This window comes from Hippocampus comes, unplaced genomic scaffold, assembly GCF_001891065.2.
Source record: "Hippocampus comes isolate QL1 unplaced genomic scaffold, H_comes_QL1_v1.1 scaffold433, whole genome shotgun sequence".
Classification (NCBI taxonomy): domain Eukaryota; kingdom Metazoa; phylum Chordata; class Actinopteri; order Syngnathiformes; family Syngnathidae; genus Hippocampus; species Hippocampus comes.
The window spans coordinates 95,833-122,904 of NW_017805041.1; the positions used below are offsets into that span (position 1 = coordinate 95,833).

General features: G+C 43.3%; 5 protein-coding genes and 3 long non-coding RNA genes across 9 annotated transcripts; 4 read left to right on the forward strand and 4 right to left on the reverse strand.

Moving 5' to 3' along the window:
* Positions 1-326: 326 nt before the first annotated feature.
* Positions 327-10,959, reverse strand: LOC109512579 (uncharacterized). The gene is made up of 2 exons (XR_002167555.1): positions 10,628-10,959; positions 327-811 (listed from the first exon to the last, which is right to left on the reverse strand). It is a non-coding gene; the product is annotated as an uncharacterized LOC109512579 (long non-coding RNA).
* Positions 1,806-5,343, forward strand: rpusd1 (RNA pseudouridine synthase domain containing 1). The gene is made up of 6 exons (XM_019864417.1): positions 1,806-1,913; positions 2,501-2,701; positions 2,809-2,932; positions 3,017-3,119; positions 4,404-4,505; positions 4,613-5,343. The coding sequence occupies exons 2-6, from the start codon at positions 2,520-2,522 to the stop codon at positions 5,017-5,019; spliced, it is 918 nt and encodes a 305-aa protein (XP_019719976.1). The 5' UTR covers positions 1,806-1,913; positions 2,501-2,519; the 3' UTR covers positions 5,020-5,343.
* slc25a17 (solute carrier family 25 member 17) lies at positions 5,412-8,855 on the forward strand. Of its 2 annotated transcripts, XM_019864416.1 has the most exons (10): positions 5,412-5,622; positions 5,905-5,965; positions 6,068-6,134; positions 6,247-6,263; positions 6,393-6,398; positions 6,749-6,865; positions 6,943-7,091; positions 7,798-7,893; positions 8,298-8,383; positions 8,596-8,855. In XM_019864416.1, the coding sequence occupies exons 1-10, from the start codon at positions 5,566-5,568 to the stop codon at positions 8,747-8,749; spliced, it is 810 nt and encodes a 269-aa protein (XP_019719975.1). In that variant the 5' UTR covers positions 5,412-5,565; the 3' UTR covers positions 8,750-8,855. The 2 variants fall into 2 exon arrangements, with proteins under 2 accessions (XP_019719975.1, XP_019719974.1); XM_019864415.1 differs by having other exon boundaries at positions 5,413-5,622; positions 6,247-6,398.
* Positions 10,014-16,722, forward strand: znf598 (zinc finger protein 598). The gene is made up of 12 exons (XM_019864413.1): positions 10,014-10,245; positions 11,007-11,119; positions 11,258-11,387; positions 11,582-11,793; positions 11,914-12,131; positions 12,198-12,291; positions 12,456-12,643; positions 12,838-12,916; positions 13,000-13,865; positions 14,313-14,478; positions 14,552-14,699; positions 15,778-16,722. Exons 1-12 carry the CDS (start codon positions 10,072-10,074, stop codon positions 16,168-16,170), a joined length of 2,781 nt encoding a protein of 926 aa, XP_019719972.1. The 5' UTR covers positions 10,014-10,071; the 3' UTR covers positions 16,171-16,722.
* A 441-nt stretch (positions 16,723-17,163) lies between these two features.
* LOC109512576 (uncharacterized) lies at positions 17,164-17,417 on the reverse strand. The gene is made up of 2 exons (XR_002167553.1): positions 17,378-17,417; positions 17,164-17,269 (listed from the first exon to the last, which is right to left on the reverse strand). It is a non-coding gene; the product is annotated as an uncharacterized LOC109512576 (long non-coding RNA).
* A 464-nt stretch (positions 17,418-17,881) lies between these two features.
* syngr3a (synaptogyrin 3a) lies at positions 17,882-24,298 on the reverse strand. The gene is made up of 4 exons (XM_019864422.1): positions 24,059-24,298; positions 21,675-21,909; positions 21,275-21,420; positions 17,882-21,030 (listed from the first exon to the last, which is right to left on the reverse strand). The coding sequence occupies exons 1-4, from the start codon at positions 24,158-24,160 to the stop codon at positions 20,818-20,820; spliced, it is 696 nt and encodes a 231-aa protein (XP_019719981.1). The 5' UTR covers positions 24,161-24,298; the 3' UTR covers positions 17,882-20,817.
* On the forward strand, positions 22,273-26,441 carry LOC109512577 (uncharacterized). Its single transcript, XR_002167554.1, has 3 exons — positions 22,273-23,309; positions 23,341-23,566; positions 26,348-26,441. It is a non-coding gene; the product is annotated as an uncharacterized LOC109512577 (long non-coding RNA).
* Positions 24,842-26,848, reverse strand: gfer (growth factor, augmenter of liver regeneration (ERV1 homolog, S. cerevisiae)). Its single transcript, XM_019864423.1, has 3 exons — positions 26,435-26,848; positions 25,542-25,741; positions 24,842-25,283 (listed from the first exon to the last, which is right to left on the reverse strand). The coding sequence occupies exons 1-3, from the start codon at positions 26,642-26,644 to the stop codon at positions 25,121-25,123; spliced, it is 573 nt and encodes a 190-aa protein (XP_019719982.1). The 5' UTR covers positions 26,645-26,848; the 3' UTR covers positions 24,842-25,120.
* Between the last annotated feature and the right edge of the window lie 224 nt (positions 26,849-27,072).

The following is a 27,072-nucleotide window of genomic DNA, read 5'->3' on the forward strand; positions in this document are numbered from 1 at the left end:
TGGATCACTGAAATGTTCAATATTGGTGTCAAATCTTGTACGCTGTTATCTTTTAATAAAGGCAATTGAAAAGAACCGAGACTCTAAGGACCTTTTTAAAACCTGCATTCAAGGATTGACGGCAAAACACCCAATTCGTGTGCTATTTTTACCAACACATACAAATGAAGGAACATCACGAAAAGTACACGCAGAAAAATGTCTTTGAGTTCAGCTCATGAAAAATGCGACCCAAAACAAAAGTGTATCATTTGTTTTTTTGTTCAGTGTTTAATTCTGTCCTGTTTGTCAATTTTATTTCTTTTTTTTGGGGGGTGGGGGCGGCACGTGTGTTTGTGTGCCAAGGCAGATAGTTCAACTCGTATTGCAGTTTTATCATGAATCAGATGTTGGAAGCAATCAAAAGGCAGACAACAAGACACTCCTGACTTTTCCCCGCTATTAATTTACGTAGTTGGTGCCCCACCAAATTAAAAACACAACCGGTACTGTGTCAAAGGGGGCAGCCTCACATAAACATGCTTGAGATCGACTCACTGCATAGCAATTGCCCCAAGGAACTTCCAGAACAAACATCTCCTTCAAACGCTACTCTTCAGAGAGCCAGTCCTCCTTTTCAGGCGACGTGAGCACGCCGGTGTTGTTGCTGCGGATGGCCTGCTCCAGAAGGGCACGGTGGGCTACGGCAGGCAGATAGAGGAAAGCGTAGACTAAGGCGAGCAGCAGCAGAGCCAGCAGCAGCAGGAGGCCCCAGTCTGATGTCATGATGGGCTCCTCGCAGCGAGCCTGCAGGAAGGACTTGTTATGCATGCTACGAGAAAAAGCAAGTTGAGCAAGTTAAAGTGAGCCGGATGGAAGTCAGTGAAATCCAGGTGAACCAGTAAAAAAAAAAACAAAAAAAAAGAAAATGTTCCTGTTAGGGTCTCTTCACAAGCAGAAATCTGTAGAAAAATGTAGAAGCATATTTGGCAAGGATCATCTTGAACATCAGTGAGGACCTCCTCTCTGTGTCAGTGTCATCTCACTAAGCGATTGCTACTGTTTTTATGCTCTCACGTGCACCACTATGTCTGTGCGTGTGTCCCAAGTTACCATCCAGTTTATTGCAGTAATTTCCTCTGAGGTGTTATGCAACGTGTACAAGTAGACACACACGCATATGGTGCGAAATAATTCTTGATCGGCACCATCATATGGCGTGAGGAGATTATCTTCTGGAAGATTCAGAACAATATGCCCTCTAAAAATGGTAACATTGACATTAGATGAAAATAGAAGAGGGGAGGGAACCTGTGCGAGTATTTTATCTGCTGTCCATTATAAATAATAAACATTTGTTCTGTGGTTGAAGGAGTTGAAGAGTGTGAAAGAAAAAACAAAACAAAACCTAACACCACATCAGGAGTTTCATCCGAGCTGTTGACTGCTGTCAGGGGTGAGGTTGAGGTGAGGGATTATGGACGTGGTAATCAATTGGTGCCTGACAAGGCACACTATTTACTCACACCACACAGACAGATTAAGCACATTCAATAATCGTAATGCCCTTGGGACCAGGGAATGTTTCATATTCACCTGTGTGTGGTTGAACAAGTTAGGAGGAAGATTAGTTACCCTCACTGAAGTAATAACCAGCAGCTACTTTGCATTTTCTATAGTGCTTGTGTTGACGAGGGTCATATGTGAACTGGAGCATATTCCAATTTATTTATTATATCAAAATTGAGCGTCATTATCTTCGTTTTTATTTCCTGGACAGAATTAAAGCGGTTTTATTGAAACCGTGCGGCATTTAGTCTCCGGTACGGTAGATGGCGCTCCAACGCTCGTTCACGTCAGCGTTCGAGTCACAAGCGGAAGCACAATCGCCATCGTCGTCACTACAACAACATGAGATGAGAATTTCAAGTTTGGTATGTATGGAAAAAATATTTTCTTCAGTATGTGTCTGGAATTAATAAACGCGCGGTGTTGAGTCTATAAAACATATTCGGTGTTCGTTAAGCGCATGGTGTTAGCTCATACTTGCTACCAATTAATTCTGGTGTTGAATGCTTAGTATTGAGTGGTAGAGTCATTTCCATTGGCAGGATTTGTTTTTAACTGTTCTTCTACCAGTCGGCACTTTGACACAATAAAACAGTAAATACGAGTCTTAGGAATGGCATTAATTTGGGATCTATTCCATGTAAATTTGAAAGGGATTCTTTAGCTGAGGTTCGAACCCAGAACCACTCAACTGCGTGGCAGGCATGCAAACCTACAATGCGGTGATCCTCATGAAACACAATACGTGTTTCTTTGTGTTGCAAGAGGGAATTCTGCAGCAGAAAAGTAAAAAGCAGTGTCACAGGAACAAGAGAAAAAAATCGCCAAATATCTTAACTGCAGTTTGTGCGTATTTACAACACAAAAATAAGAATAACGAGTCAATAGTGGGTAATGTGTCAACTGTACATGGGTCAATACAGTTATTCTAATAAAGCGATGTGTTTGCAAGGTGTGTTCTGTGACACCCAATGGAGCCGGCCAGTGTGGAGAGACTTCGTGTGCTCTTTCAGAGTGATGATTACATCGTGGTGGACAAGCACTGGGACATCCGCATTGATAGTAAGATGTGGTATGAAAAAAACACGGTGCAGGCCCAACTTCGCCACCGCTTCCCTCATCTAGCAGACCCCAACACCTACTATGGATTCAGGTAAATCATTCCGAATGTAAAAGCAGCCTCATTGTAACCATAAAAGAGCTGCAATCAGATTGAAATGGTTGCTAATCAATATTATCCTCTCCCTCTCTTCACGCCAGGTTCTGTCACCAGTTGGATTTCTCAACCAGCGGTGCCTTATGTGTGGCACTCAATAAGGCTGCAGCTGGCCTGGCATATCGCTGTTTCAAGGAGCGCACTGTCACCAAAGCCTACCTCGCTCTTGTATGTACGCAATAAAATACACTTTAACATCACATTTTGTATGGGTGTCTCTATGTATGTTTGTATGCATCTCATTGTTTGCAGGTCCGCGGATTGGTGGAAGAAGAGATACAAAACCTTGATTTTTCCATTGGCAAGAACACTTCAGAGGGAAAAACACATATGATGTGTGTTGAGGGAACAGACGGTATGATTGGAAGATGCATACATGTAGAAGATAATGGAGAAAATTTATCTAAATACTGCTGCTTGATACTAATCCTTAACAGTCTTAAAAACTAAGGAAATAGAGCAGAAAAGCCTTTTTTTAGTCCCAGACTGGGGATTTTTTTTTAAAACATATCAACCATAGACTTTAGCAACACAAGAATGATAATGTTTCCTTAACATTATCATTATCAACAGGCAATTTAATGGGTTGTAGAGAGAAATAAAAATAATGGTCAAGCTTAGAAGATGAAACACATTTTGCTGCCGACACCACACCGTATCCTGTCCACTAGATGTCACTACTTTCTGTATGTCTGTCTACAGAAAATATATCAAATAGAGGAAATACAGGACAGCATCCATGTATTCTCGAAATATTTGCTTGTCTGTCTCCTGTCAGGTTGTGAGAATTCCAAACCATGCCAGACTGCGTTGACAGTAACCATAAAAGAGCTGCAACCAGATTGAAATGGTTGCTAATCAATATTTTCCTCTCCCTCTCTTCACGCCAGGTTCTGTCACCAGTTGGATTTCTCAACCAGCGGTGCCTTATGTGTGGCACTCAATAAGGCTGCAGCTGGCCTGGCATATCGCTGTTTCAAGGAGCGCACTGTCACCAAAGCCTACCTCGCTCTTGTATGTACGCAATAAAATACACTTTAACATCACATTTTGTATGGGTGTCTCTATGTATGTTTGTATGCATCTCATTGTTTGCAGGTCCGCGGATTGGTGGAAGAAGAGATACAAAACCTTGATTTTTCCATTGGCAAGAACACTTCAGAGGGAAAAACACATATGATGTGTGTTGAGGGAACAGACGGTATGATTGGAAGATGCATACATGTAGAAGATAATGGAGTAAATTTATCTTAGTACTGCTGCTTGATACTGGTCCTTAACAGTCTTAAAAAACTGGAAATAGAGCAGAAAAGCCTTTTTTTAGTCCCATACTGGGGATTTTTTTTAAAAAACATATCAACCATAGACTTTAGCAACACGAGAATCATAATGTTTCCTTAACATTATCATTATTTAAACAGTGCAAAATAGCAGGCAATTTAATGGGTTGTCGAGACAAATAAAAATAATGGTCAAGCTGAGAAGATGAAACACATTTTGCTGCAGACACCACACCGTATCCTGTCCACTAGATGTCACTACTTTCTGTATGTCTGTCTACAGAAAATATATCAAATAGAGGAAATACAGGACAGCATCCATGTATTCTCGAAATATTTGCTTGTCTGTCTCCTGTCAGGTTGTGAGAATTCCAAACCATGCCAGACTGCGTTGACAGTGTTGGAGTACGGCTTATATGATGGTGAACCTGTCACCAAGGTGCTGCTGCAGCCTTTTACAGGTAAAGTGCAAAGCTCCCTGTTGGCCTGATGACACTGAGTGAACTTAGTAAAGCTTGTAATGCACTTGCCAATGGTGCTTTATAAATAATACCTTTGTGTGCACCAGGTCGGACACACCAGTTAAGGGTCCACTGCAGTGCTATAGGCCACCCCATCGTCGGGGACTTCACCTACAGCTCAGGAACCGATGATGGCCCCTTCCGCATGATGCTTCACGCCCACCTCCTCCACATCCCCCTGGACCCTAAACCCATGCTTGTGTGCGCGGGAGACCCCTTTCTGCCCTCGGTGGATCCAAATTGGCTTCCGCAGCACTCCTTACGACCCCTGAAAGCCACCGTGGACGCCCTGCTGTACCACAGGATGGACGAGCAGAGACAAGGGAAGGAAAGGGAGAGAGACCGAGCGAGACAGAAGGAGGAAAATAGGGTTAACAAAAGCAGGAAAGAGGAGAGTGAGGAGCAGACGAAGCAGTGTAAGGAGTGGCTCAGAGAATGGGTTGGAGTCTCATAATATTGTTCATTATTATTAAATACGCGGTATTTGTTTTATTTAAACGATGTCAAGCATTTATTTTCCACACCCAGTCCAAATTCCCTCAAGATTAAACAAACCATAAGGTTTTTAATTACCTATTAGCATGATGACAAACGAGAAGCTTTGCTCACATTACACATAAGCCAAATATCTGTATCTTGCTCACCAAATATTTTTTCTCCATTGAAATGCTAGTAAAATGGTAGTTCGTTGTATATACAGAATTAAGATAATTTTGACTAAAAGTCAACCACATTGTCAATGTTAATTTTTTCGTGTCAATAAAACCGATGTTTTTTCCCGGTTTTTCCAGCGAGTTCTTCCAGTCACTTGGCACTACATTACCCACAATGCGTCTGTACTTGACTAGACCAGGCATTGAAAGCCACACAAAACGGCAGCTCTGTAAGGTGCAGAAGACTGGCTTTAGTTTAGATTTCGGATTAAAATCAGACTTAAGCGTTAACCTAGTTTTATTTCTATTTTCTTTTTGTTGTGAAAGTAGCTGATCATTTGATAAATATGAGTTTTGAGATTTTGTCGTTTGAGGCTTTGGTGCATGCTGTGTCCGGAGCAATGGTAAGTTAGCTTGACCCAAAGTAGTCTATACGAAAAAAATGTTCAATAGCGTCATTACGCAAAGCATTTTAATTGATATTTTTGTTGAAATTAGGGTTTAATTTTACTATTAACAATGTAATAACACGAGGTTACGGACCGGCATCTTTGCTTGCTTGTACAAGTTCCAACATTTAAATAAAGACGTTGACTGTATGGATTTTTTTAATGTAATATGTATAAGAATCCGACCATTTGGAGCGACGTGATGCTTTCCTTTCCACTAATAGTAACTTGTTTTAGGGGAGTGTCACAGCCATGACCGTATTCTTCCCTCTGGATACTGCCAGACTGAGGCTTCAAGGTAAGAACGTCTGACCTGCATCAGTGTCTTGTGTAAATAGTGAATGTTGTTTTTATACTGATTCGTACGTTTTGTGTGTGTGTGTGTGTGTGTGTTTTGAAGTGGACGAGAAGAGGAGGGCCTCATCAACTCCAGCCATTCTAGCTGAAATCATCAAGGAGGAAGGCTTGTGAGTTATTCTATACATATGTCACAGAATATTAATGACCTTGTCCATTGCCATGAAAGATTCACACGCTGCAAATATCCCGTATTTGTGTGCTTTGTGCCTCTTTCTGCAGGCTGGCTCCATACAGGGGTTGGTTCCCTGTCATTTGCAGCCTCTGCTGCTCCAATTTTGTCTACTTCTACTGCTTTCACAGCCTGAAGGCGAGCTGGCTGAAGGGACGTCAGTCAGCTCCTCGCACTGACTTGCTGGTTGGGATAGTTGCAGGTAACAGGCTCTGTTTTGTAATCAGATAAAATTGGTTATTATCGGCAATCTTTAAGACATCTATTCCAAAACTTAATACGTATTACACAAATTGTGGCCTCTGTGAAAAATGGCAGTGGCACAAGGTGAATGTGACTGTTTTCCTTTCCTATGATATCTGACGACACTCGTAAAGCTGAACTTCATGGCGGAGAACATAGAGAAAGTTACGCTGTATGCAGTGTGGAGCATTCCATCGCAAGAGCTGCTAAACATCTAATTTTTGACTTGATAGATATTGGGATCTGGAACAACAACACAATTATCTTGTAACAAGGGAACGCATTTCATTTCTTCTTTGTCTCCTTCAGGTGTTATAAATGTACTCGTAACCGCTCCGCTGTGGGTTGTCAACACGCGTCTGAAGCTTCAGGGCTCCAAGTTTCACAACACAGATATTCAACCCACTAATTACCGCGGTATTTGGGGTAATCTGATCATGTCCCGTCTCGCTATTTATTCTCCATTCTACGGTTGCGATTGATTTTCACTGACGTTTTGGCAGATGCACTCGGCCAGATCAGCCGTGATGAGGGCGTCTGGGCACTGTGGAGCGGCACCTTTCCCTCGCTACTGCTGGTCCTTAACCCCGCCATCCAGTTCGTGATTTATGAAGGTCTGAAGAGGCAACTGAGGAATGGAGTTACCAGAGAGGTGAGGAACAAGGTTCACTCCAACACAGCCGCCTGCCTCACTACTTCTGGAAAAATGCTTTCACGTGCAATCGATTTCTGCTGCGGAGTGTGGTCGTCTCAATTACAAATGCTCCATAAAAGCATTGCCACGCAAGACGTGAAAGCACAAACGGAGTTCATTGTGACGATGCGCCCATTGAGCCTTGCTAATTCAGATCAGATGATTCTTTTGAGGATTAAGCAAACGTCTAGGGGAATGTCGGAAGCGCGTCTGATCAAAACTACTGTCGTGTGTGGCAAATCCCTTTTAATTCAGCGGCGCAGTCACATCTTCTATGATCAAAGCACAAACCAAGCGTGAGAAATAAATGTGTTCGGCTCGGTGCAAATCTGCATAATCAACGCCACACTTTAGTCAGGCAAATATTTATAGTATGGGTATAAAAAGACACACCTGTACAAATGCCAGATTTCTGCGAAAGAAAAAAAACAAGACCAAGATAAATCATTTCAAATCTTTTTCAGCCACCAATGTGACCTATGTTTTACACAATAACATTTGTATTTTTTTTATCGGGGGTGGAGGGGGGGACTAAATAAACTGAGATAATTAGGTGGCACAAGTGTGCACACTCTTTTGGAAACTGGGGATGTGATGTATTTAGAGCGAACCTGTTGCATATGTTGTATGTTCACTCCATTTTTTTCCCCCCGTTCCCGCTCAGCTTGCAGCATTTGAGGTTTTCATGATCGGTGCAGTGGCCAAAGCTGTTGCCACCACTGTGACTTACCCACTGCAGACTATACAGTCCGTTCTCAGGGTAGGTCTTCTGCATGTCTCCCTGCTTTTTTCACACATTTCTCCGGTTTTCAGTTTGGTTTGGCCTCCCGAACAGAGCAAAATGGAGTGACGAAAAGTCAAAGACAAGCGAATACGTCACATACCAAGTTCATTTTGAACTTTGAATGAAGTTTACAATGTGGATGCAGGTCAGCCCGATATTAATCCCTTTTGTGCAGTTTGCAGCAATTGAAATTTTATCCAGAAAGAAAAACACATTTAAAGTGTTGAAATATCCCATCACTTGGAAATCTCATCATCACATTGGTTTCCACTTTATTGTCCTTATTATGGTCCCCATTACATTTTGTTTCTGCTAATTACAAATATGAAGATCCTGGATTCTCGTGACAAATTTCTGTTTATTTATTTATATTTCCACAGTTTGGTCAGTTCAACAAGTCAACGAGCAAGTCAACGCTGATGTCCGGTCTCATGACAATCAGGTGTCTCCTTGTCAACAGAGTGAGGTGGGTGCACAATTGACTTCATCTGAAAATGTCTCGTTATAATATGCAGTATGTATTTCAAATAACACAATTAATAGATGACATCCATGTTAGACTGGTCTTGTATAATCATGCATGCATCTCCGGGTTGGTGTGTGCAGAAAGACTTGTTTTACAAGAGACTGATTATTATTATTTTTTTTTTACAATTTAAGTAATGTCTTCTCCCCTAGGAAATTTGGCATGTTGGGTCTGTTTAAAGGCCTGGAGGCCAAGTTGTTGCAGACGGTGCTGACTGCGGCCCTCATGTTTCTTCTCTATGAGAAGATTGCCAGTTGCACCTTCAGAGTCATGGGATTAAGCAGTCACCACAAACACTCTCGATAGGAAGATGCCTTGGACTCCGGCTCCTTCACACAGTACTTGTGCACCGAGGCACGATTGTAACCACCCTGTCATAGATCACATTATTGGAAGTTACGATGACCAAAAATGCACTCATTTAATTTGCAAATCAGATCCATAAACTAACAGAAATGACAAATTTTCTCTGAATGTAGATGGAAGATAATCAATGATGGTCTTGTAGCATATTCCCTGAAATATGGCAGCATTAGGTGGCAAAACTTGCAGAGCAAATGTGACTTCTCTAAAGCCAAAGTTAGACAAAATGTTGTGTATGTGCTGTGGCACATGAAAAAGCTGTGAAGAATTGCAACATTGATAAAAGAACTGGGGATTTTTAGGGGGGGTGTCTACAGAGCATTCTGGTGTCCACTGACGAGATGAGCTTTTTAGCATGGATCATGTCACAGGTGAGCTGACTGCAATTGGCGTGTAAAAAAGAAAAAGAATTGCATCCCAATCAATATTTTAAATAAATTACATAAATGTTTAACTTTTTAAGAATGGTATCCATTTTGTTTTCTACGGAATCAAATTGATTAAAATGAATTAAATTCAGAGCAGCTACGTCATATTTGTTTGACCAGTTGTATAAAGGCGTATTACTCAAACCCGGATGAAGGCGCAGTCCGCATGTTGTCTCCCACGTGGAATAGCGTGCGCAGATTCACACATAACATGCTAGCGCAAAGCACCAGGCCTGTGGGCGGCTAACACTTCATCCACATGACATACAGATCAAAAGGAAAGCGTTGCGTGTTACGTCATTAAACTTTCACAATTACGTAAGCACGACAGTGTCAACGGCTGGACTCATTAGGCAATTTTCCCCTTCATTTTTACTCGAACATGGATTCCACAAACCCCAAGGAAACGGAAAAGCACTGTGTCTGTAAAAAAGAAAAAAAATTGCATCCCAATCAATAAATAAATTACATAAATGTTTAACTTTTTAAGAATGGTATCCATTTTGTTTTCTACGGAATCAAATTGATTAAAATGAATTAAATTCAGAGCAGCTACGTCATATTTGTTTGACCAGTTGTATAAAGGCGTATTACTCAAACCCGGATGAAGGCGCAGTCCGCATGTTGTCTCCCACGTGGAATAGCGTGCGCAGATTCACACATAACATGCTAGCGCAAAGCACCAGGCCTGTGGGCGGCTAACACTTCATCCACATGACATACAGATCAAAAGGAAAGCGTTGCGTGTTACGTCATTAAACTTTCACAATTACGTAAGCACGACAGTGTCAACGGCTGGACTCATTAGGCAATTTTCCCCTTCATTTTTACTCGAACATGGATTCCACAAACCCCAAGGAAACGGAAAAGCACTGTGTTCTGTGCTGCCAAGATATCGACATCTTCGCCTTCGGAAAATGTGACCACCCGGTGTGTTATCGCTGCTCCACCAAAATGAGAGTGCTATGCGAGCAGAAGTACTGCGCCGTCTGCCGCGAGGAGCTGGACAAGGTGCGGATTTCGACACTACTGTAGCCCGAGGATGACGCTTGGCCACGCTAGCCAGGCCGCGACATCCTGCGAGTGAATATTTAAAAACCAACGTTTAAAAATAATGACAAAAAAAACTAGTCTGGTATCAGATCCATCATGGCGGAAGAATAATACTTAGCCTACGTGGACAACAGTCAAAAGTCATTCATGTTGTTAGCCTGGTAGCTACTAGCCACTTGTGGTGCGTTCAAGGCGACACCACTAGCCAAACTGCCTTCTTTTATGATAAGAGCGACTGACACCGACAGCTCAATCTCTGCTCGTGTATCTTATATGCATAAATAGTGTTCGCTTTCTAACGAACATACCTGACTGGTTTGTATGTTAATGGATAATCTACTTGTCATTCCGATCTTTCCTGCTCGGACTTTAAACCCCAGCTGGACAATATCATACCAAAACGACCATCCTTACATCCGTTACTATAACGCTTGCTATCAACTCCAGTGTAAGATTCCACTTTACTTTGAATCCAGAACTCTACGTTACACATACACCGTAGCATTACATAAAATCAACGTAGCTCTGTAGTCCTTTTAACAGATTCAGGGGGAGTGGGGGGTCTTCATGAAGGTGAACTTGCTACACAAGGTCTGTAGTTGAGTGGCATTTTCAGGAACAGCATCGGAAACAATTGTGTCAGTCTTTTTCATATCAGTAAAAAAAAAAAAAAAAAAACTTCAAAAGTTAATGTTAAATGTCCTTCATATTGTTCTCAGGTGGTGTTTGTGAAGTCTGCGGAGGCATTTTCTTCTCTGCCACATCAGCAGTTCCCCTGTGACAAAAAGAATGACATCTATTTTGGCGATGAGAAGATCCATGCTCAGTACAGGTAACTTTTGTTCTTTTAGGCTGCTGATGATGTGTACTGCCAATGCGGCTCCCTTCCTTTTAAGTGAAGACGTTTTTTTTTCCCCCCATCGGACATCAGTTTAAGCGGTGGTTTATGTCTATCTCTGTGTTTACTCAGGCACCTGCTGTTGTCACAATGTCCCTGCTGTGCTGAACCTAAGATCTTCTCCAAGTTTGTGGAGCTGGAGCAGCACATGAGGAAGCAACATGAGCTCTTCTGTTGCAAGCTCTGCACAAAGCATCTGAAGGTAGGGTGATAATTAAGCTGATTAGGAGAAGGGGCTGTTCTCAAACTTAACAAGATGCACCTTTCTTTTGTACCAAACATGCTATATTTTGTTTAAAAATCAATTTGGCAAATGAAGAAATAAATGAGATTGTGCTCAATTGCAACAAAATGTTTGTTTAAGCTGTCAATCAATCCAATACTTTCCACCCCCAGATCTTTTCCCATGAGCGGAAGTGGTACAACCGTAAAGAACTCGCACGCCATCGAGCTCACGGCGACCCAGATGACACCAGTCACAGGGGACACCCGCTGTGTAAATTCTGCGACGACCGCTACCTCGACAACGACGAGCTGCTCAAACACTTGAGAAAGGACCACTACTTCTGCCACTTCTGCGATGCTGACGGCTCTCAAGAATATTATAGGTGTGATAGCACACGGGCCACCTGGCATTGAAATGAGCAAATTTATAATCACTTGTTTTGTGACTAAAGTCCTGCAAGTCGTTGCGATAAGCTTTGTCCTCCGAACTCTTGCCTTAACAGTGATTACCAGTACTTGAGCGAGCACTTCAGAGAATGTCACTATCTTTGTGAGGAGGGCCTCTGCGCCACAGAGCAGTTCACCCATGCATTCCGCACCGAAATCGACTACAAGGCACACAAGGCGTCGGCGCACAGCAAGAGTCGTGCAGAGGCCCGCCAAAACCGCCACATCGACCTGCAGTTCAACTTGGCTCCAAGACAACAGAGGAGAAATGAAGGTCTGACTCTGCAACGCATCTATTGATAGTGTGTGAAGTCAAACGGGAGTTTTTTGTTTCTATCAGGCATGGTCACCGGGGAAGATTATGAGGAGGCTCGTCACCACCGAGCAGGAAGAGGAAGACCTCAGGTGGGACAGAAGAGCTGGCGGTACTCTCGGTGAGTCTTAACTAGGCGGGAGGTGTGTTCATAAGAGTGGATTGTCCCACTCTGATGCGGTGAAACTGATGCATAAGCGACCTGAATTGTTTTTGCCGATTTGTTGCTGTCGGGCCAAATTCCAGTCATTCATGGGGGTTGTTTTGTCACACGCTTGTCTGCAGTGAGGAAGAGGACAGAGAGGTGGCAGCCGCTATGCGGGCGTCGATGGCAATTCATAGACAAGACGATCGACTGGCCGCGCTGGAGAGGAGCGCTCCCAAATATTATCGTGAGGAGAGGACCGACAGACCCCAATCGGAAGAGCCAAATCCCAGGACAGGGCCAATCAAACCAACAAGCAAACCTCCAGGTCAACAGCATAATCTGCTTTATTTATTCACAGAGTAGCACCGATGCCTGGGTAGTAGTAGTATCGGAAGTTGAGGTCATACTCCATTCATCTGTCCTTAGAAATGGTATATTGACAGGCAGAGAGATGAGGCGGCACTATTGATACGCATCACCAGCAGCAGCTGTAATTCTTTGATTGCAACCTTTTTGCAGTAAGGACAATGAGGAGTTTAAATCCAATGGAGGAGGAGGATGACTTTCCGGTATTGGGAGCTGCTGCACCACCTGCAATGTAATATAACATAACATAACACAACACAGCACAAACGTCACCCTCACAAATCGAAACGGCTTCAAATGTTTTCCTGTGTACAGTGTGAAGTCCTCTTCACCGGTGGTTCCCTCAGCTCCCAGGACCCTTAAGGAAGACGACTTCCCCAGCCTGTCAGTAATTAATGTCGCAGCCCCCATGACGCCGTCTTATCCCGCCCAACCAAAGAAGTCTTCTTTTCAAGAGGAGGATTTCCCCGCTCTTGTGTCCAAAATTCGGCCCCCCAAATCCGCAACGGGCAAGAACTCTGCGTGGTCCACTCACGCTGTTCCGGCTCAGCCCAAAGCTCACCCCGCTCCTTCTTCCAGGCCTCCCCCTCAACTCTCCTCAGCATCCCCCGGCCCCCAACTCTTGACCTCCTCAAGCTCCTCCTCATTGTCAAGGAGAAAAAAGAAAGTCGGGGAGAATTTAAAAGTCGCTCCCGTATGCTCGCCTCCTTCCTCCGACGACGAGAGTGGCGGAATGACGCAGCAGCAGTTCCGCTCGGTGCCCACCATGCTTGACATATCATCTCTGCTTACAGTTAAAGGAAGTGGCGACAAAGCTTTCACTGCGAACAGCAGCGCACCCACCTCAGCGCCTGGCGCTGACCTCCCTACCGCTAAAGCCAGCAAAAAGAAAAAACAAAAGAACACGGCTTCTCCTTCTCACTCAGAATCAGGGACGCCGGGGCCCTCAAAGACGCTTTCGGTGGAAACGACGGCTCAAAAGGAGAATGTTCCTGAAAAAAACAGGTCCAAGCCCTCCAGTGCTACGGCGGCGACGGCACCGAGCCGATTGGTGAATGGCTTCAAAGAGAAACCAGCCATTAGTAAGGAGACGGTCACGGCTTCGCCACAAACCAACTCTGATGCATTTGTCCAACAAGAGGAAGACTTCCCCGCCCTCAAGTCGAAGAAGCCACCTCCAGGTATCGGTGTGTGTGTGTGTGTGTGTGTGTGTGTGTGTGTGTGTGTGTGTGTGAGATTTTTTTAAACAGTGCTGCCACATGTTAAAGGTTTAATCTTTCCACAAGGAAGGACAAGATACAAATCCCAGAAAATGTTAAATATTTACTTCGATTTTATACTGCCCCACCCCAAAAAAAATTCTCACCATGCCAAAAAGTAACTATACTGAAGTGATGTTTTCTTAAAGCCTGAAAGACATTCAACGTGAAATAATCATTGAACCGTAACTTATTATATCATGACTGTACAAGGCCAGTGCCGGTTCCTCATCTCGAACACTCCCAACCTCCCCTGTATGAGAATATCTATCAGTAGGAAATTGAGATCTTAAAAGCCGCTGTGTTATGGTCAGTCTCGGTGTCTTCGGTCTCGCGGCCTCGAGTAACACTTGACATTGTGTCACGCAGGCTTCAAGACCTCCTTCCCAACAAAGTCATCCGCTCCTGCCCCATCCTCGTCAATGCCCCCGCCGCCGCCCGGCCTGGGACTTTTGGCCACCAAGCCCCCTCCGGGCTTCACTGGGATCCCCCTCAACAGTAATGTGGTGGAGAGCCCTCCTTTGGCAGTTAACCTGTAAGGCATTTTAGGTCTCGTCACATCTTCATTTTTAGCTGCCTTACACTTGTGCTTTATTTCCCTCCGACAGCCTGCCGAAAACATCGAATTGTGATTACCTGGTTCCCGAGGACTTCCATCAAAGAAACCTGGAGCTGATCCAGTCCATTAGAAAGTACCTCCATGATGACGAGTCCAAGTTCAATCGGTTCAAGAACTATTCGGCACAATTCAGACAGGTACTTACAAATGTGTACACTGAATTTTCCAGGAAAGTCTTAAAGTGCGGTTGGTACACTGAAAAAAAAAAGGGAGTTAAATGTGGGTTACCTGGTGTGCTTTTCCCCTCTTTACCTTGAAAATCATAAGATATTATCATTGGTGTTAGGTGGAACCCTCGCATCTCCCAAACCATCACTTTTCAGCAAACCAAGCAAACGGCATTTTTCTTGAGCCATTAACATTGCACCGTCCAAGGAAGCGAGCAATATTCAACATGCAATTTGTAAAAATAACACACCCACACAGTGGATTTATGGAAAAAAAAAAGATGCAACTGAACACATGGGGACATTGTTCAGTTTCTGCCCGACAGTGACGTGTTAAAATCGAATGCGTTTTAATTGTGCAACCAATGTGCAAGTCAACTCAAAGGAGCATACTGAAAACTGCCACTTAAATGCAAAGCGCGAAAACGATGCATCTGCATTGTGACTAACGACATGGTCGTCGTTAGTAATAAATGAAGAATGAGATGAACATTTTTTATGGCAGTGACTCATTCCGCGGCATTTCCTCATACTTGCCCCTTTGTTGTCATCAAACTTAAGGGTGAGTACACATTTTCTTATTTTTGTATTACTATTAAAGGCGGTAATGTATTTATTTACTTTTCTTATACTTGTGTGACTGTTCAGAATGTTCAAAAGCCCTATTAAAGGCGGTAATGTATTTATTTACTTATACTTGTGTGACTGTTCAGAATGTTCAAAAGCCAGTTCAGGGGTTCTTTTTTATCATGTTACTCTGAATAAATCCTGAATTAAATGGCCTGAATTAAACCTCAACATCGTGATTTCTGATTTTCCTGTTTTGATTCGGATTTTAAATTTCGATGAGCACATCCAACTCTCGCACGTGCTTTTTCTCTTGCGCAAGTGAAGCAAAACAACTTCAGGTCCAAAATCTAAATCAGAACAGCAGTTTTACCGAATGAATTGTGATACTCTCCTCTGTAATTCAAATGATGCCATCCGTTTGACTTGTTATCTGCTTTTAACCTTTAAGCATATCTTGACACTCTCCATATGTTTCCAGGGTGTCCTATCTGCAGCCCAGTATCACCGCAGCTGCAAGGACTTGCTGGGTGAAGACTTCAACCGCATCTTCAACGAGCTGCTGGTCCTGCTGCCAGACACCGTCAAGCAGCAGGAGCTCCTGACGGCGCACGGAGACTGCAAGGCTCTGGAGAAACAGTCGGGAACGGGAGGAGGCGGTGGAGGAAGGAAAAGCAAGAACAAGAAAAACGCATGGCAGACGCATAGCACGCAGGCTAACGGTAACGCCAACGCCGTCGAGCTGGACTGCCAGGTGTGCCCCACGTGCAGACAGGTGCTAGCCCCGAAGGATTTCAACTCCCACAAGACGCTGCACATGCGGGACGACGACGAGTTCCCTTCCTTGCAGTCCATTAGCCGAATTATCAGCTAGCCCCGCGGTGCCATTAAGTACTCTGTTGATGACTCTCATCGACAGCTGCCAGCATGGAAGACGGCCGCGGTGGCTCACTGCTCGAAAGGGGGACAACGTGGTTCCTGATGAACACGACGTTCAAACATGTAACAGTTCAAATGTCGTCTGAAGTCGCGTTCCAACTGAAATATGTGCAATATGATTTCAAGACGACGGAAGACGCAACCTGATGAGCTTACTTGAAGAAGCCCTTTGCTCCTGAAAAGACCCCCCCAGGCTCAAGAATGACACGTTTCTTTTGGTTAACATGACAGTTGATCCTATTTCAGTATCAAGTCAGGATGCCTGGTTCAAAAATAAAAGCAGTTCCAAACTAAATTATCTAGCTCATTGTGTTAATGTAGCTGTTGAGCTCCATTGAGTTGTGACTGTATGCAAAAATAGAACAAATGTCTTTTTTTTTTCATTTACATCGGTTCAAACTAATGGAGGAGTTTGCAATTTTGAAAAAAAAAATTATATATATATATATATATATTTTTTTAAGAGGTGACAGTACTACATGATAAATAAGGTGTCTCTGGCTCCATTATCTGCCAGATAAGAAACCACTGCGCCCGAGGAAAAAACAACCAGAGAGAGAGAGAGAGAGAGAGAGTGGAGTTGACTCATGAGGTTTCAATTATTTGTCGCATCGTCACAGACACACTCGTAGCGGAAATACTCCCACCACCCCAGGGTGATTTGTTACCGCATAAAAGCACCTTATTTATTTGTGATTGAGTGTGCGTTTGGTATGGCCCTGGGGTTGTCGCCGCAACGATGACAGCAAGTGTACGACTAAAGATTGACATAAGTCACACCTTCTGACTGATTATTTTTCCTCAAAGACAACACGGGGGCAATAACTGCTAATTATATTCCACAGCTACTACTGTATTTATCAGGTACTACTGTCAGGTTGTATTAACTGTCTTAACAAATATGGTGAAAAGTGTTTTCTGTTTACTCTTTTTTTTTTTTTTAAATTGCAAACTCTTCCTTCAACTTACTTGAGGACTGATTAAAACATTGGACCCGATTTATTTGATTTAAATAGAACCCCACTCAAATGAAGCTCTTTTTTTTTTCTTAAATTGCAAACTCTTCCTTTAACTTACTTGATGACTGATTAAAACATTGGACCCAATTTATTTGATTTAAATAGAACCCCACTCAAATGAACAGTGTGTTCTGTTTGCTTATTTTCTGTTTAAATTATACACTTAGTTTTGAAAAAGCAGGTTTAATTCACCTCACAAAGGTTAAGAGTAGCACATTTGTATTTCAGCCCCCTAGTTTTAAACAAAATGTATATTTCAACACTTGCGTTGGCACTCTTCTCTCAGGACCTTCAGCTTGCAGTGCTGTGTATCAAACATGACTAATTTCATGACAAACCACTTGTAATTTTTGTCTTTACATCATGCAGCTGCTGCTGCTGTTTCGATTTTCTGTCGGGCTCCAATAAAGCCATTTCGGTTGGATGCATGTTCCTGAATGTTTTTCTTTAACCTTAATTCTAATATTCGTTGAGTCCCCGAGGTATTTTTATTTTTTTCGTTCTCTGGATGCATATCATGTATTGGTTATCACTATACTGCATAAGTGTTGTGGCTGGTCAATATACGCTATTACCGTTTATGCTCCAACTTAATTTGACTCACGGAAAGAAACAGGCAATCATGTCTTTTTTTTTTTTTAATTGGGAGTGATGCTCAGACTGCAGTCCAGAGACACTCATGAACGAGTGACACATGTCTGTACACAGCGTTTTCCTTTTCCTCTTTTTTTTTTTTTTTTGTTACACAGAAGTCAAAACACCGTCAAAACAAGAAGGGGGGGGGAAGAACTCAAGGCATTTCGTAAAGGCAGCACGCAAAAATGAAAACTCACTTGTTAGTTGATGGGCTTTTGATTTCCATCACCAATCTGACGGAGGAAAAATTTTAACATCCATGCAAAGAATTATACTGGAACCCTCACAATTAACAGCACCAGCGTTACTACAAATCACTTGTATTATATCTCAGTCCAACGAAACTACAGCATGATCACAGACTTAAATTTTTGTGTCCATGGCCCATTTAGAAGTGCTGAAAGTATTTCTGAACAAGAGCGCACTTTTGTTCATAATTATTTGTCATGTATATACTGTATATATACTGTATAGAGAGAGATTTTTTTTCTTGAAAAGGAGTACAGGACAAACCAGACCTTGGACATCATCACATACATGTTCCAATTATTTAAATAACATACTGAATTGTACAATCAACCAACACACAGCAGTGTACATGGGCCAGAGCACAAAACACAGAAAATGTTGGACTTAATTTTTTTTTTTTTGTCTACCACACTGACTGACAGAAAAAGAGAACAATACAACCTGACCCGACCATCAGCCTCACTTGACATTGCTCTACTGCTTCTACATTGCCTTTGAATTTGATTTTCTCCCCATGTGGGTCTTAATTTAAGTGACAAAGACTCACACGGTTGGATAAATTGTTTGCTTTCATTGGGACTCAATTGATGTGATTGTGACATTAGCGATGTTGAAATTGAATAAAGGGTCAGCAGACTGTGCCACTCAAAGACTCTAAGGCCCATTATCGTCCCAGAGCCTCACAGGAAATGAAACACTGAAGAACAGTCCGAAGTTTACACAGCAGCATCATGCAAGTTTTGGGGGGGATGTAGCGCGTTCATATGCATTGGAAGTATGATAATCATTAGTAAAATGTGTGAAACAGTAGAGGACGCTGTCAGCTGCATTCGTGGCTGTGGAATCTTTACAGTGTTAGTTTCATACAATACTATCATGCATTTTCCTATGATGATTACTTTTTAAAAGACAGCGTTAGTTGTCCCTCTGCGGTCATACCAGTTCTGTCCAGCGGAGGGCGCTGGTGCAAATTCAGCACAGGCAAGTCTGAAGCGCGAAGAAAATAATCAAACGGATTTGAAAATAATCAAACGGATTTGGTATAATAGATCTATTAATTAGTATAGCAACGTCCTTCCTCGGTGCTAAACCTTGTTCTTGAAAATAATTTTAACGCAACAACATGTTTAACGCATCCGCACGCTCAAGCATACACACGACTGTCACGCTTGCACCTTGGCGGCCCTCCTCCCTCCCTCTCACCATGGCAACAGAACCCCAAAGGAGATTTATAGTTTTGGCGTGTGACCACACGACATCCTCTGCCCGCCCTTTCTCGCGAGTCCCCGTAAACAGACAGCAGTAATGTCTCCAAAAAGAAGAAAAGATTCATAAGAACAAAAGGGCAGTTTGGCAGCTTTCTAAAACGTAAACAGAAACACACCTGGCGTACAAACGAATCTGCCTACTCACTCGAAACAAGATTCGACCTAGGGCGCCGTCTCAAATGACACACCACCTACATTCCCTGGTACAGAAATTGATACACGTACATTTGGCTGGAGTCCACCTCAATTAGGGAGGAATATGTTGCATTTCACCATAACATGCACGACGAAAATAAATATTCGTTTAAAGCTTGAATTGGAATCAAAATTCTACAAGTCAAATTTGCCTGAGTTTTGGTAGTACAATTCAAAGCTGAATAGAGTGTGTCATTTGAGGCAGAGCCTACCAGTGGTTTGATGATGAATGTATAGAAAGCGAACACACCTGTGACAACGTGAATGAACTTTTCCCAAAAAAAGAATGTGACATATAACCTTTACAATAATATGAAATATTTTGTTCCAGGGACTATGCACAGGTAGGATACTCGTATGTGTCAATCATTTTGAATATCAAAAAATTAAAACTCATGATACAGAGATCATTTACTACCTTTACATCTACATTAAAAATCATTTTGATTATTCGAATTTGGAGGGGCTCCCCATTTGTACAGATGATAGGTCACATCTTTTTTTTCAAAAAGCCATCGAGATATTTGACCAGGGTATGGTTTCACTTTCTATATTCACCACAAAGTAGTCTACTTACACCACAGTACAGTATAGTACACAGCAATCTGCATGAGAATGAAAGATATTGCACTTAGTCACAAAAAACATTGTCGTTGTGATGATGATGATGATGTTCAGCATGTGGAAATCTACTCAGTTAAGTCACTGTCAGTACAGTATGGCACTTCAGTTGCTATCTCTACATTTGCAAACATGCAGATTCAATACACATGATCACCGTTTAACTGCAGCAAAAAGAGGAGAACATGAAATGAATAAAAACATTCCTCTGAACAGTTTGCCATGAGAGGGAATAGTTTAGATTTCAAGTGGAGGTGCTTTTTGTCATACTGCTTACGAGTTGATCTCCGATTTTGGGTGTGAATACAGCAAAAATGGCCTCATTTATGGTTCCTCCTCTTGTTTGCTTTTCCTTTTTTTTTTTGAATCAGTTTTATCCTAATCTGCATGACAGTGAGTCTAGAAAAGTGCAGATCAAGCTGGAATGTTCACGTAAACAACAAGAGGAGGAAACAAAGCGGCTGAATTTGATTTGATTTGATTTTTTTTTTGTACCACCTTTGGAAAATCAGCCCACAGTGACTGCGAGCGGACCGCGACAGAGAGCAATTATATTTTAGTTCCCCTCGCCTCATCTTTTTCTACGTATCATCTCTAATAAATGGGAACCTGGTATGTGGGTGCTGCGTTGTTCTCTGTAAACGGAGGGTTTTGGTAGGTGTCTGTGGGCTCGGCGGTGACCCCTCCCCCCGGCGAGTTGGAGGGTAACGGCTGGGTGGGGGCTGCGCCGTCCAAGTGCTCTGAGGTGAACAGGGTCATGTCAGTGCCCAGCAGGTACTTCTGCACCGCGCGCACTGTAAGACCGGCCTGGAAGCACAATCGGATGGACACGCTTAGAAAGGAGCGCACCGGAACCGGTTTCGCCATCCCTCCGATCATTTCCAACATCGCCAGAAACCTTCGGATATATTTATATATATTTTTTCATCCCATTGTACGGATTTGACTTGAATTCACTGCCGACATAGTCAAGTCAACTCGGGTCACTCGTATCTCAGAGCACCAGAGAGTGGTTGCAAATCGCCGCCTTTGTTTGCGTTCGATTTCTTACCCAAGTGATGATGGAGAAGAAAGAGAAGGCGATTGCAGCCCGAGCTGCGTCAGCGCCCTGGTTGAGGGGCAGCTCAGCCGTGGTTGTTCGAGACCACTGGTTGGCCAGGAAGCAGAAACTTACAAAGTACAAGAAGGCCCAAAAACCTGCCAGAAACAGAGACACGGCTGCTTTGTCATGGGAGAAACACACAGTTGTGTGAGTGTCATCATCAGCTGGTGTTTCGTCATTGAAACCTAAAAAGGTTGTCGTCAAATCTCCTGATGTTTCATGGATCAGAAACAAAGACGTGGGTCAGGCTGGATGCATCTGAAAGTTATTTATTTGTAGCTGGACCGTTGAATCAGCCAGCCAATTTAATCAGTCGATATATTTTTTTTTTAATTGGCCGCATCCTCACCTGAGAAGCCGATCTCAAGCATGACGGCCTTCTTGCGGTCCTTGACGGAGCTGATGGAAGAGAATTTGTAGTCGAGCAGCAAGAAGAAGGAGCAGGCCAGGAGGCCCACCAGGCCCACGAACACACCGTAGTTGCACGCGTCGGCGTTCTTGTTGAAGACGCAATAGAGACGCTCGCTGCCTATGTTGACGTAGCCCTCGTTCACGATGGAAGCGAACACCACCAGCGAGAAGATCTTGAGGACACGGACGGGAAAAGGGAGATGAGACAATTTGCAGAAATAGAGTCAGGCTCAAAAGATTATTCTTATTTTCCACTGACTGGACATTTCGTTGGGTGTAGCTGGACAAGCAAAAGTAATTCTGTTTGTTTCTATGCCAGTGTTGATATTCAACCTTTGTTGCTTGAAGACTAAATCAGGGCCGCCTCGACGGCCAAGTTATACATTCCCTTTTGCCTCAATTGCTTTGAGACACAATCAAGAGAAACACAGTTTGCGTGGTCCCGCCCACTCAGAAGTCAAGTTTTCAACGTGACACATTTATGTGACGCGTGGCAAAAATCAACATTCAATCTTACATATATCATGCGCTGTCGACATTTCGGCCCACAAGTGCTCGACTTCATTTAAAACAGGCAGCAATTATTTGTCGATTCGTTTTATTAGACGAGTCTCTCTTTAAAAAGCACACTCGGCAGTGTTGCAAGTGAACGTCTCTTTGCTCGCGCTCAGACCAAAGGCATTAACCTAATTTCCATCCTTTCTGTTACAATTGACCGGAGAGTTGGATGCTTCGCTTCCTTTCCAGAATCAAACAGTCCTGAGGCATTGTGTGTGTGTGTGTGTGTGGGTGTGTGTGTGTGTGTGTGTGTGTGTGTGTGTGTGTGTGTGTGTGTGTTTGAAAAGCTTGAGCGATACAAGCAAATGCGAGAACATTAATCGTCTTTCTCCTCATGATTATCATCAATCAATTCTCCTTTATAAGTCCGTCTTTATTCCTCTCGTACATGCACATACTAGTCAATTGGGTAACAGCGGATGGCAGAACAGGGCCATGTGATACGCACGCACCCCCCCCGCATGGGGGGTGTGGGTCATATGATGGTGGAAGGACACACAAAGGGAGAATGTCAGAGCCACAATCACGTGAGAGCTTCTAATCTGCTTAGATACACAGGTGGTTCGAGTGACTTGGTGCTTTTGCAGCAAAGCAATGCACCTGCAAAAAAAAAAAAAAAAATCACACGACTATCATTGTTGAAATTATTTCAATATTCCCGATTGCGTAAAAGAAGGATATACACACGTATGACGTTTTTGTGAAACGTTTTGTGACGACAAGGAGAAACAAGACTATCTATGGCTACTGTATTTGGATTCATAGGGATACGCCAACTAAAGGCCTTATCCAACTTTATGATCTTGAAGCCGTTATGTTTGGAAGAGTAACCTTCAAAGCGTCAGGAAAAAGATGCACTTCATCATGTTCGATGATTTAAATAATAAGCTAATGATGGATGGATGGATAATATGGACGGACAAATAGCTACGGATGGATGGATGGATGGAATAGACAAAGCGGCAGACTGATGGACAGCAATGGGGAGTTGTTTGTATTTAGCGCATGTTGGCCAGTTCTGATTAAGATGTGGAACATATCATCAGTGCCAGCGTCAACGCGATCATCTGAACCAAACAGCCCTTTCGTGTCTAAAATTTACACCCATTTCTCGCCCTTACATCACAGACATTCCCACATTGGTCGTGCCAGTGGGGGGGAAAAGACCTTCCGCATGCCACCCTGAAGTGACGCTTGCTTTCACACGTCAGGCCGCGACGCGAGTTCGTGGGACTGGGTGCGTGCGCAGTGACGTTCACGGACCAATCACAGGTGGGATGACAGACTACGTTTAAGGCAAATCGGCGGCTAATTTTGCTGAACAATAAGGCTTTGCATAATGAATACGACTATATGTGATCATTTAAACGATACAGATACGAGGCTTAACGTGATTGAGGATGTTTTTGGCTCATTTTAACGCAGCACAATGTGGCACGTTTAATTGATGAAAAAAAAACAGAAAGGCGGTGTTATGTTGCGTTTGTATCTCTTGAACATCTGTAATAAGACAAACGCTCGTCGCTGGGCCTTGGTTTCATCCTCTGCACTAACACACCCAAGAACAGAACATTTGCCACCCCTTCCTTACAAATACGCTCCATTTATCGTTCGTGTATTTTTCGTTTCTAATCGTTATATGTCGATTGGTAGAAGGACCCCGTCACGAGGCTCGCGCAGCTACGTTGACAGAAATAACCCACGCGCAAAAACAGCAGTGGCGTTACTAATCATTTGAAAATAAAAAAAATTAGCATCTCTCACCCACGACAAGGCTCTGAGGATGGTTTGTGGCTGTTTGGCGAAGCTAATAGGGTCGATAGTGGACCCGGCGCGGCCCGCTCCGAACGATCCCACTCCGTCCATCTTCGCTGGTTCCGTGAACGCTCCTCGAAGCTCGCTCGCTCGCTCCTCGCGGCTCCGGGGCACGCGCTGCCCAGCTCTGCTCCGCTTTGCTGTGCTGCAGGGACGCTCCTGCGCGCGCGCTCACGCCTTCTGTAGCGGACACGCGCGCGACGAGCACGAGGCTTGCTTTCGCCCTCACTTCTGGGAGCGCATTGGGATCAATACTGCACGGTCAAGTCATGACTGTGGAATATTTAAACACATACCTAATGTTCTGGATATTTATCTATCTAGCTAAATAACCGGTGAGCTATTTTGCTGTTTTTTTTTTTTTTTTTTAACAGACCCACGGGCTACTCATGTGGCCCATGGGGGCTAACTGGTGCCTTCGGGCACCGCATTGTTGATCCCTGGAATAGAGAAATGTGTGATGCATACAAAACTGCTTAGATCACGTCAAGGGTCAACGTGAGCAGACTGGTATGCATGTGTGCCCATTTTAGTGTTTATTAATAGCCCGTCTATAGACAGGCTCACGCAGACAAACAGATCATATCGCAATTGACTTTAAAAGTCCTTTGACTTGCAACTAAATTGTCTCCCCATGAAAAATCCATTTTGGTTGAAAATGTCATATGGTTAGACTCCAAAAATGTTATTTGATGATCTGACAATGCAGAATGACATCTAAACATTTGATAGGGGGGGAAAAAAACCCTTTAATGTGGAATTCGTTGCACCGATGAGAACAAACACCAAAGCATAAATATCCAGACTCAAAACAGTGTCCCGTCACAGTCGTAATGTTTCCATGTTAGTGTTGGTCCAGAACAGTTTGTACCCTTAATTTTGTTAATGGGAACAAATATATTCGGAGAGAGCAAAAGAGGAAAATCCATGAAAAATTAATTCATATCCTGTCACGTGATATCGTTCAAAAGCAGGCAGCGTCTGTACTCAAAAGTTGTACAAGGGCTTCTCTCAGTCACAGGAACCATCTTTCCATCCATCCTTCCATCGCTCATCAACTCGAGAGCAATCAAACTCAGGCTTGCCCAGACGCACATTGATGTTGTTATGGAGTCGACAGAGCCACTGGGACAGAGCGTGACGGCTCCCGGTGTCCGGCTGATTGGTTTTTAATCTGTAGGGAGGAAATGATGTCATATGATAAACTGCCTCGACAAAGACAAGATACAATATTTCCGAAAATAGCGAACTAATGTCTATGATCTGAGTTAATGACATTTACTGTTTTTTTTCTTCTGAGAAAAGTAGAGGCGTCTATTTGAGGGATGATTCGTGGTATAGCTTTTAAAGGAGACATAACGAAAATGTAACTTTTTAATCACATGCCTACAAATACATATGTCTAAAAATCACTACTATGATAATATCTGACCTGTTCCTAAGGTCTTCTGCACATTCATCACAGGGGAAGAATTTGGAGAAGAGGTTAATGAACTGGCCCATCTCTTGTTGCTGGTTGACAGTTGGTTTTTCGGGATAATATGCGGCCATGGTGTGCAAAAAGGACCAAGTGTTACGTCCCAGCTCTTGCCTGTCCAGTGGGCACTCGGGGTCTTGCTCCGCTTGGGACTCCTGAAATGGTTTAAAATGGAAGTTGAATAATAATGTGCTGGACAGTAGAATCTGCTTTCAGTTGATTTGTGGTATTTAGTTGGACACTTCTCATGGTTTGTCTTCTGAAACAACTGACCACCCCCCAAAGAGTTTGAAAGAAGTCTTATTATAAAAACCAGCTGGATACGCTTTGCCTCTATGAACAAACTACTTGTTTGAGCCATGTGATTTTGTAGTAGAAAAAAATAACCCCACAAGCACTAGTACCAGTAATGAGTAAGAGAAACAAACTCCTTTGAAGAGCCATTGCCACTGCCATTGGCCTTCTAGTTGCCACATAACGGCAAAGTGCAACTTTTGACTAAATGAAATTCCTCAACTCACTTCAGCAGTTCCTTGACACCAAGCCACCACAAGATGGTGCCAGAGTAAGACTTTGGCTTTGTGTTGAGCAGAAAACAGTGAATGGGTGAGGTTTCAGAAAATACCAGTCAGTAGGTTAAAAATCAGAAATTTGTTAAAGAGAACCAAGCGCAAAATTCCGCCGTAATTACAACCACTACACTCAGCGTAATGGTGAATTTTTATTAATGTGTTTTTATGCGTATCTCTGCCGGTCTGTAGAAACCAGCCTCCCCCCACCTCTTAAAAAAAGGTTGGCGACCGCTCTTCTAAAACACCTGCCAACAACCTGCGTTGACCTCATGTCACCTGAACAGCAGCTGTCGTCTGCTGCTTCTGTGACTTCATCCATGATTTAAAATCCGTACAAGCGCGGCACGGCTTCTTTTTCACTCCAGTTGGCTGCTGCTCCCCGCTGGAGTTTTCCTCAGAAGTTCTTCCGACCACCGGAAAAGGAAAACCGTCAAAAGCAGGTGAGTTGGAGGATGGTGAGCCTTTCTGGGATGCGGACGCAGACATGTTTGTCCTCCGACCCGCTAAATTAAAATAGTTATTTACTGACTGGTTGTTAGTCTGCAAAATGATTTTAAATGTATTATTCTTAGGAGCGAACCAACATGCTTAATCTGCAGATTCTGCATGCTTCCCCGTGTGATGTAAGTCCTATACTTGGCGTGTCTTTGACGGAAGCGAGAACCCAGTACGTGCTTACGGTTTTCCGGGTCTAACGCCATAACTGGGCGGAGTCTATACATCTATACTTTGGTAAACACTACCATCTAGTGGCTCAAATCGGAAGACCAAGGGGAAACCGTTCATGCATCGACGGTGCAGTGAAATCAATCACGCAAACGTGGATGATGGTGGATTCGTTGACGCAGTGGTGAGACGTCAGGACCGGAAAGTGGCTTCTCTGGTGTCTTAAACCCATGTGTCGGATTTAAAAA

Excerpts from the sequence above, each read along its gene's own strand:
- rpusd1 (XM_019864417.1), top strand. The coding sequence starts at position 2,520 with ATGGAGCCGGCCAGTGTGGAGAGACTTCGTGTGCTCTTTCAGAGTGAT. Across the intron at positions 2,702-2,808 it reads AACACCTACTATGGATTCAG|GTTCTGTCACCAGTTGGATT; the intron begins GTAAATCATTCC and ends TCTTCACGCCAG. Across the intron at positions 4,506-4,612 it reads GCTGCTGCAGCCTTTTACAG|GTCGGACACACCAGTTAAGG; the intron begins GTAAAGTGCAAA and ends TGTGTGCACCAG.
- slc25a17 (XM_019864415.1), top strand. The coding sequence starts at position 5,566 with ATGAGTTTTGAGATTTTGTCGTTTGAGGCTTTGGTGCATGCTGTGTCC. Across the intron at positions 5,623-5,904 it reads ATGCTGTGTCCGGAGCAATG|GGGAGTGTCACAGCCATGAC; the intron begins GTAAGTTAGCTT and ends AACTTGTTTTAG. Across the intron at positions 6,866-6,942 it reads TAATTACCGCGGTATTTGGG|ATGCACTCGGCCAGATCAGC; the intron begins GTAATCTGATCA and ends ACGTTTTGGCAG.
- znf598 (XM_019864413.1), top strand. The coding sequence starts at position 10,072 with ATGGATTCCACAAACCCCAAGGAAACGGAAAAGCACTGTGTTCTGTGC. Across the intron at positions 13,866-14,312 it reads GTCGAAGAAGCCACCTCCAG|GCTTCAAGACCTCCTTCCCA; the intron begins GTATCGGTGTGT and ends TGTGTCACGCAG. Across the intron at positions 14,700-15,777 it reads ATTCGGCACAATTCAGACAG|GGTGTCCTATCTGCAGCCCA; the intron begins GTACTTACAAAT and ends ATATGTTTCCAG.
- syngr3a (XM_019864422.1), bottom strand. The coding sequence starts at position 24,160 with ATGGACGGAGTGGGATCGTTCGGAGCGGGCCGCGCCGGGTCCACTATC. Across the intron at positions 21,910-24,058 it reads TCCTCAGAGCCTTGTCGTGG|ATCTTCTCGCTGGTGGTGTT; the intron begins GTGAGAGATGCT and ends CGTGTCCTCAAG. Across the intron at positions 21,031-21,274 it reads TCTTCTCCATCATCACTTGG|GCCGGTCTTACAGTGCGCGC; the intron begins GTAAGAAATCGA and ends TTGTGCTTCCAG.
- gfer (XM_019864423.1), bottom strand. The coding sequence starts at position 26,644 with ATGTCTGCGTCCGCATCCCAGAAAGGCTCACCATCCTCCAACTCACCT. Across the intron at positions 25,742-26,434 it reads AGACGACAGCTGCTGTTCAG|GAGTCCCAAGCGGAGCAAGA; the intron begins GTGACATGAGGT and ends AAACCATTTCAG. Across the intron at positions 25,284-25,541 it reads GCAGAAGACCTTAGGAACAG|ATTAAAAACCAATCAGCCGG; the intron begins GTCAGATATTAT and ends TCCTCCCTACAG.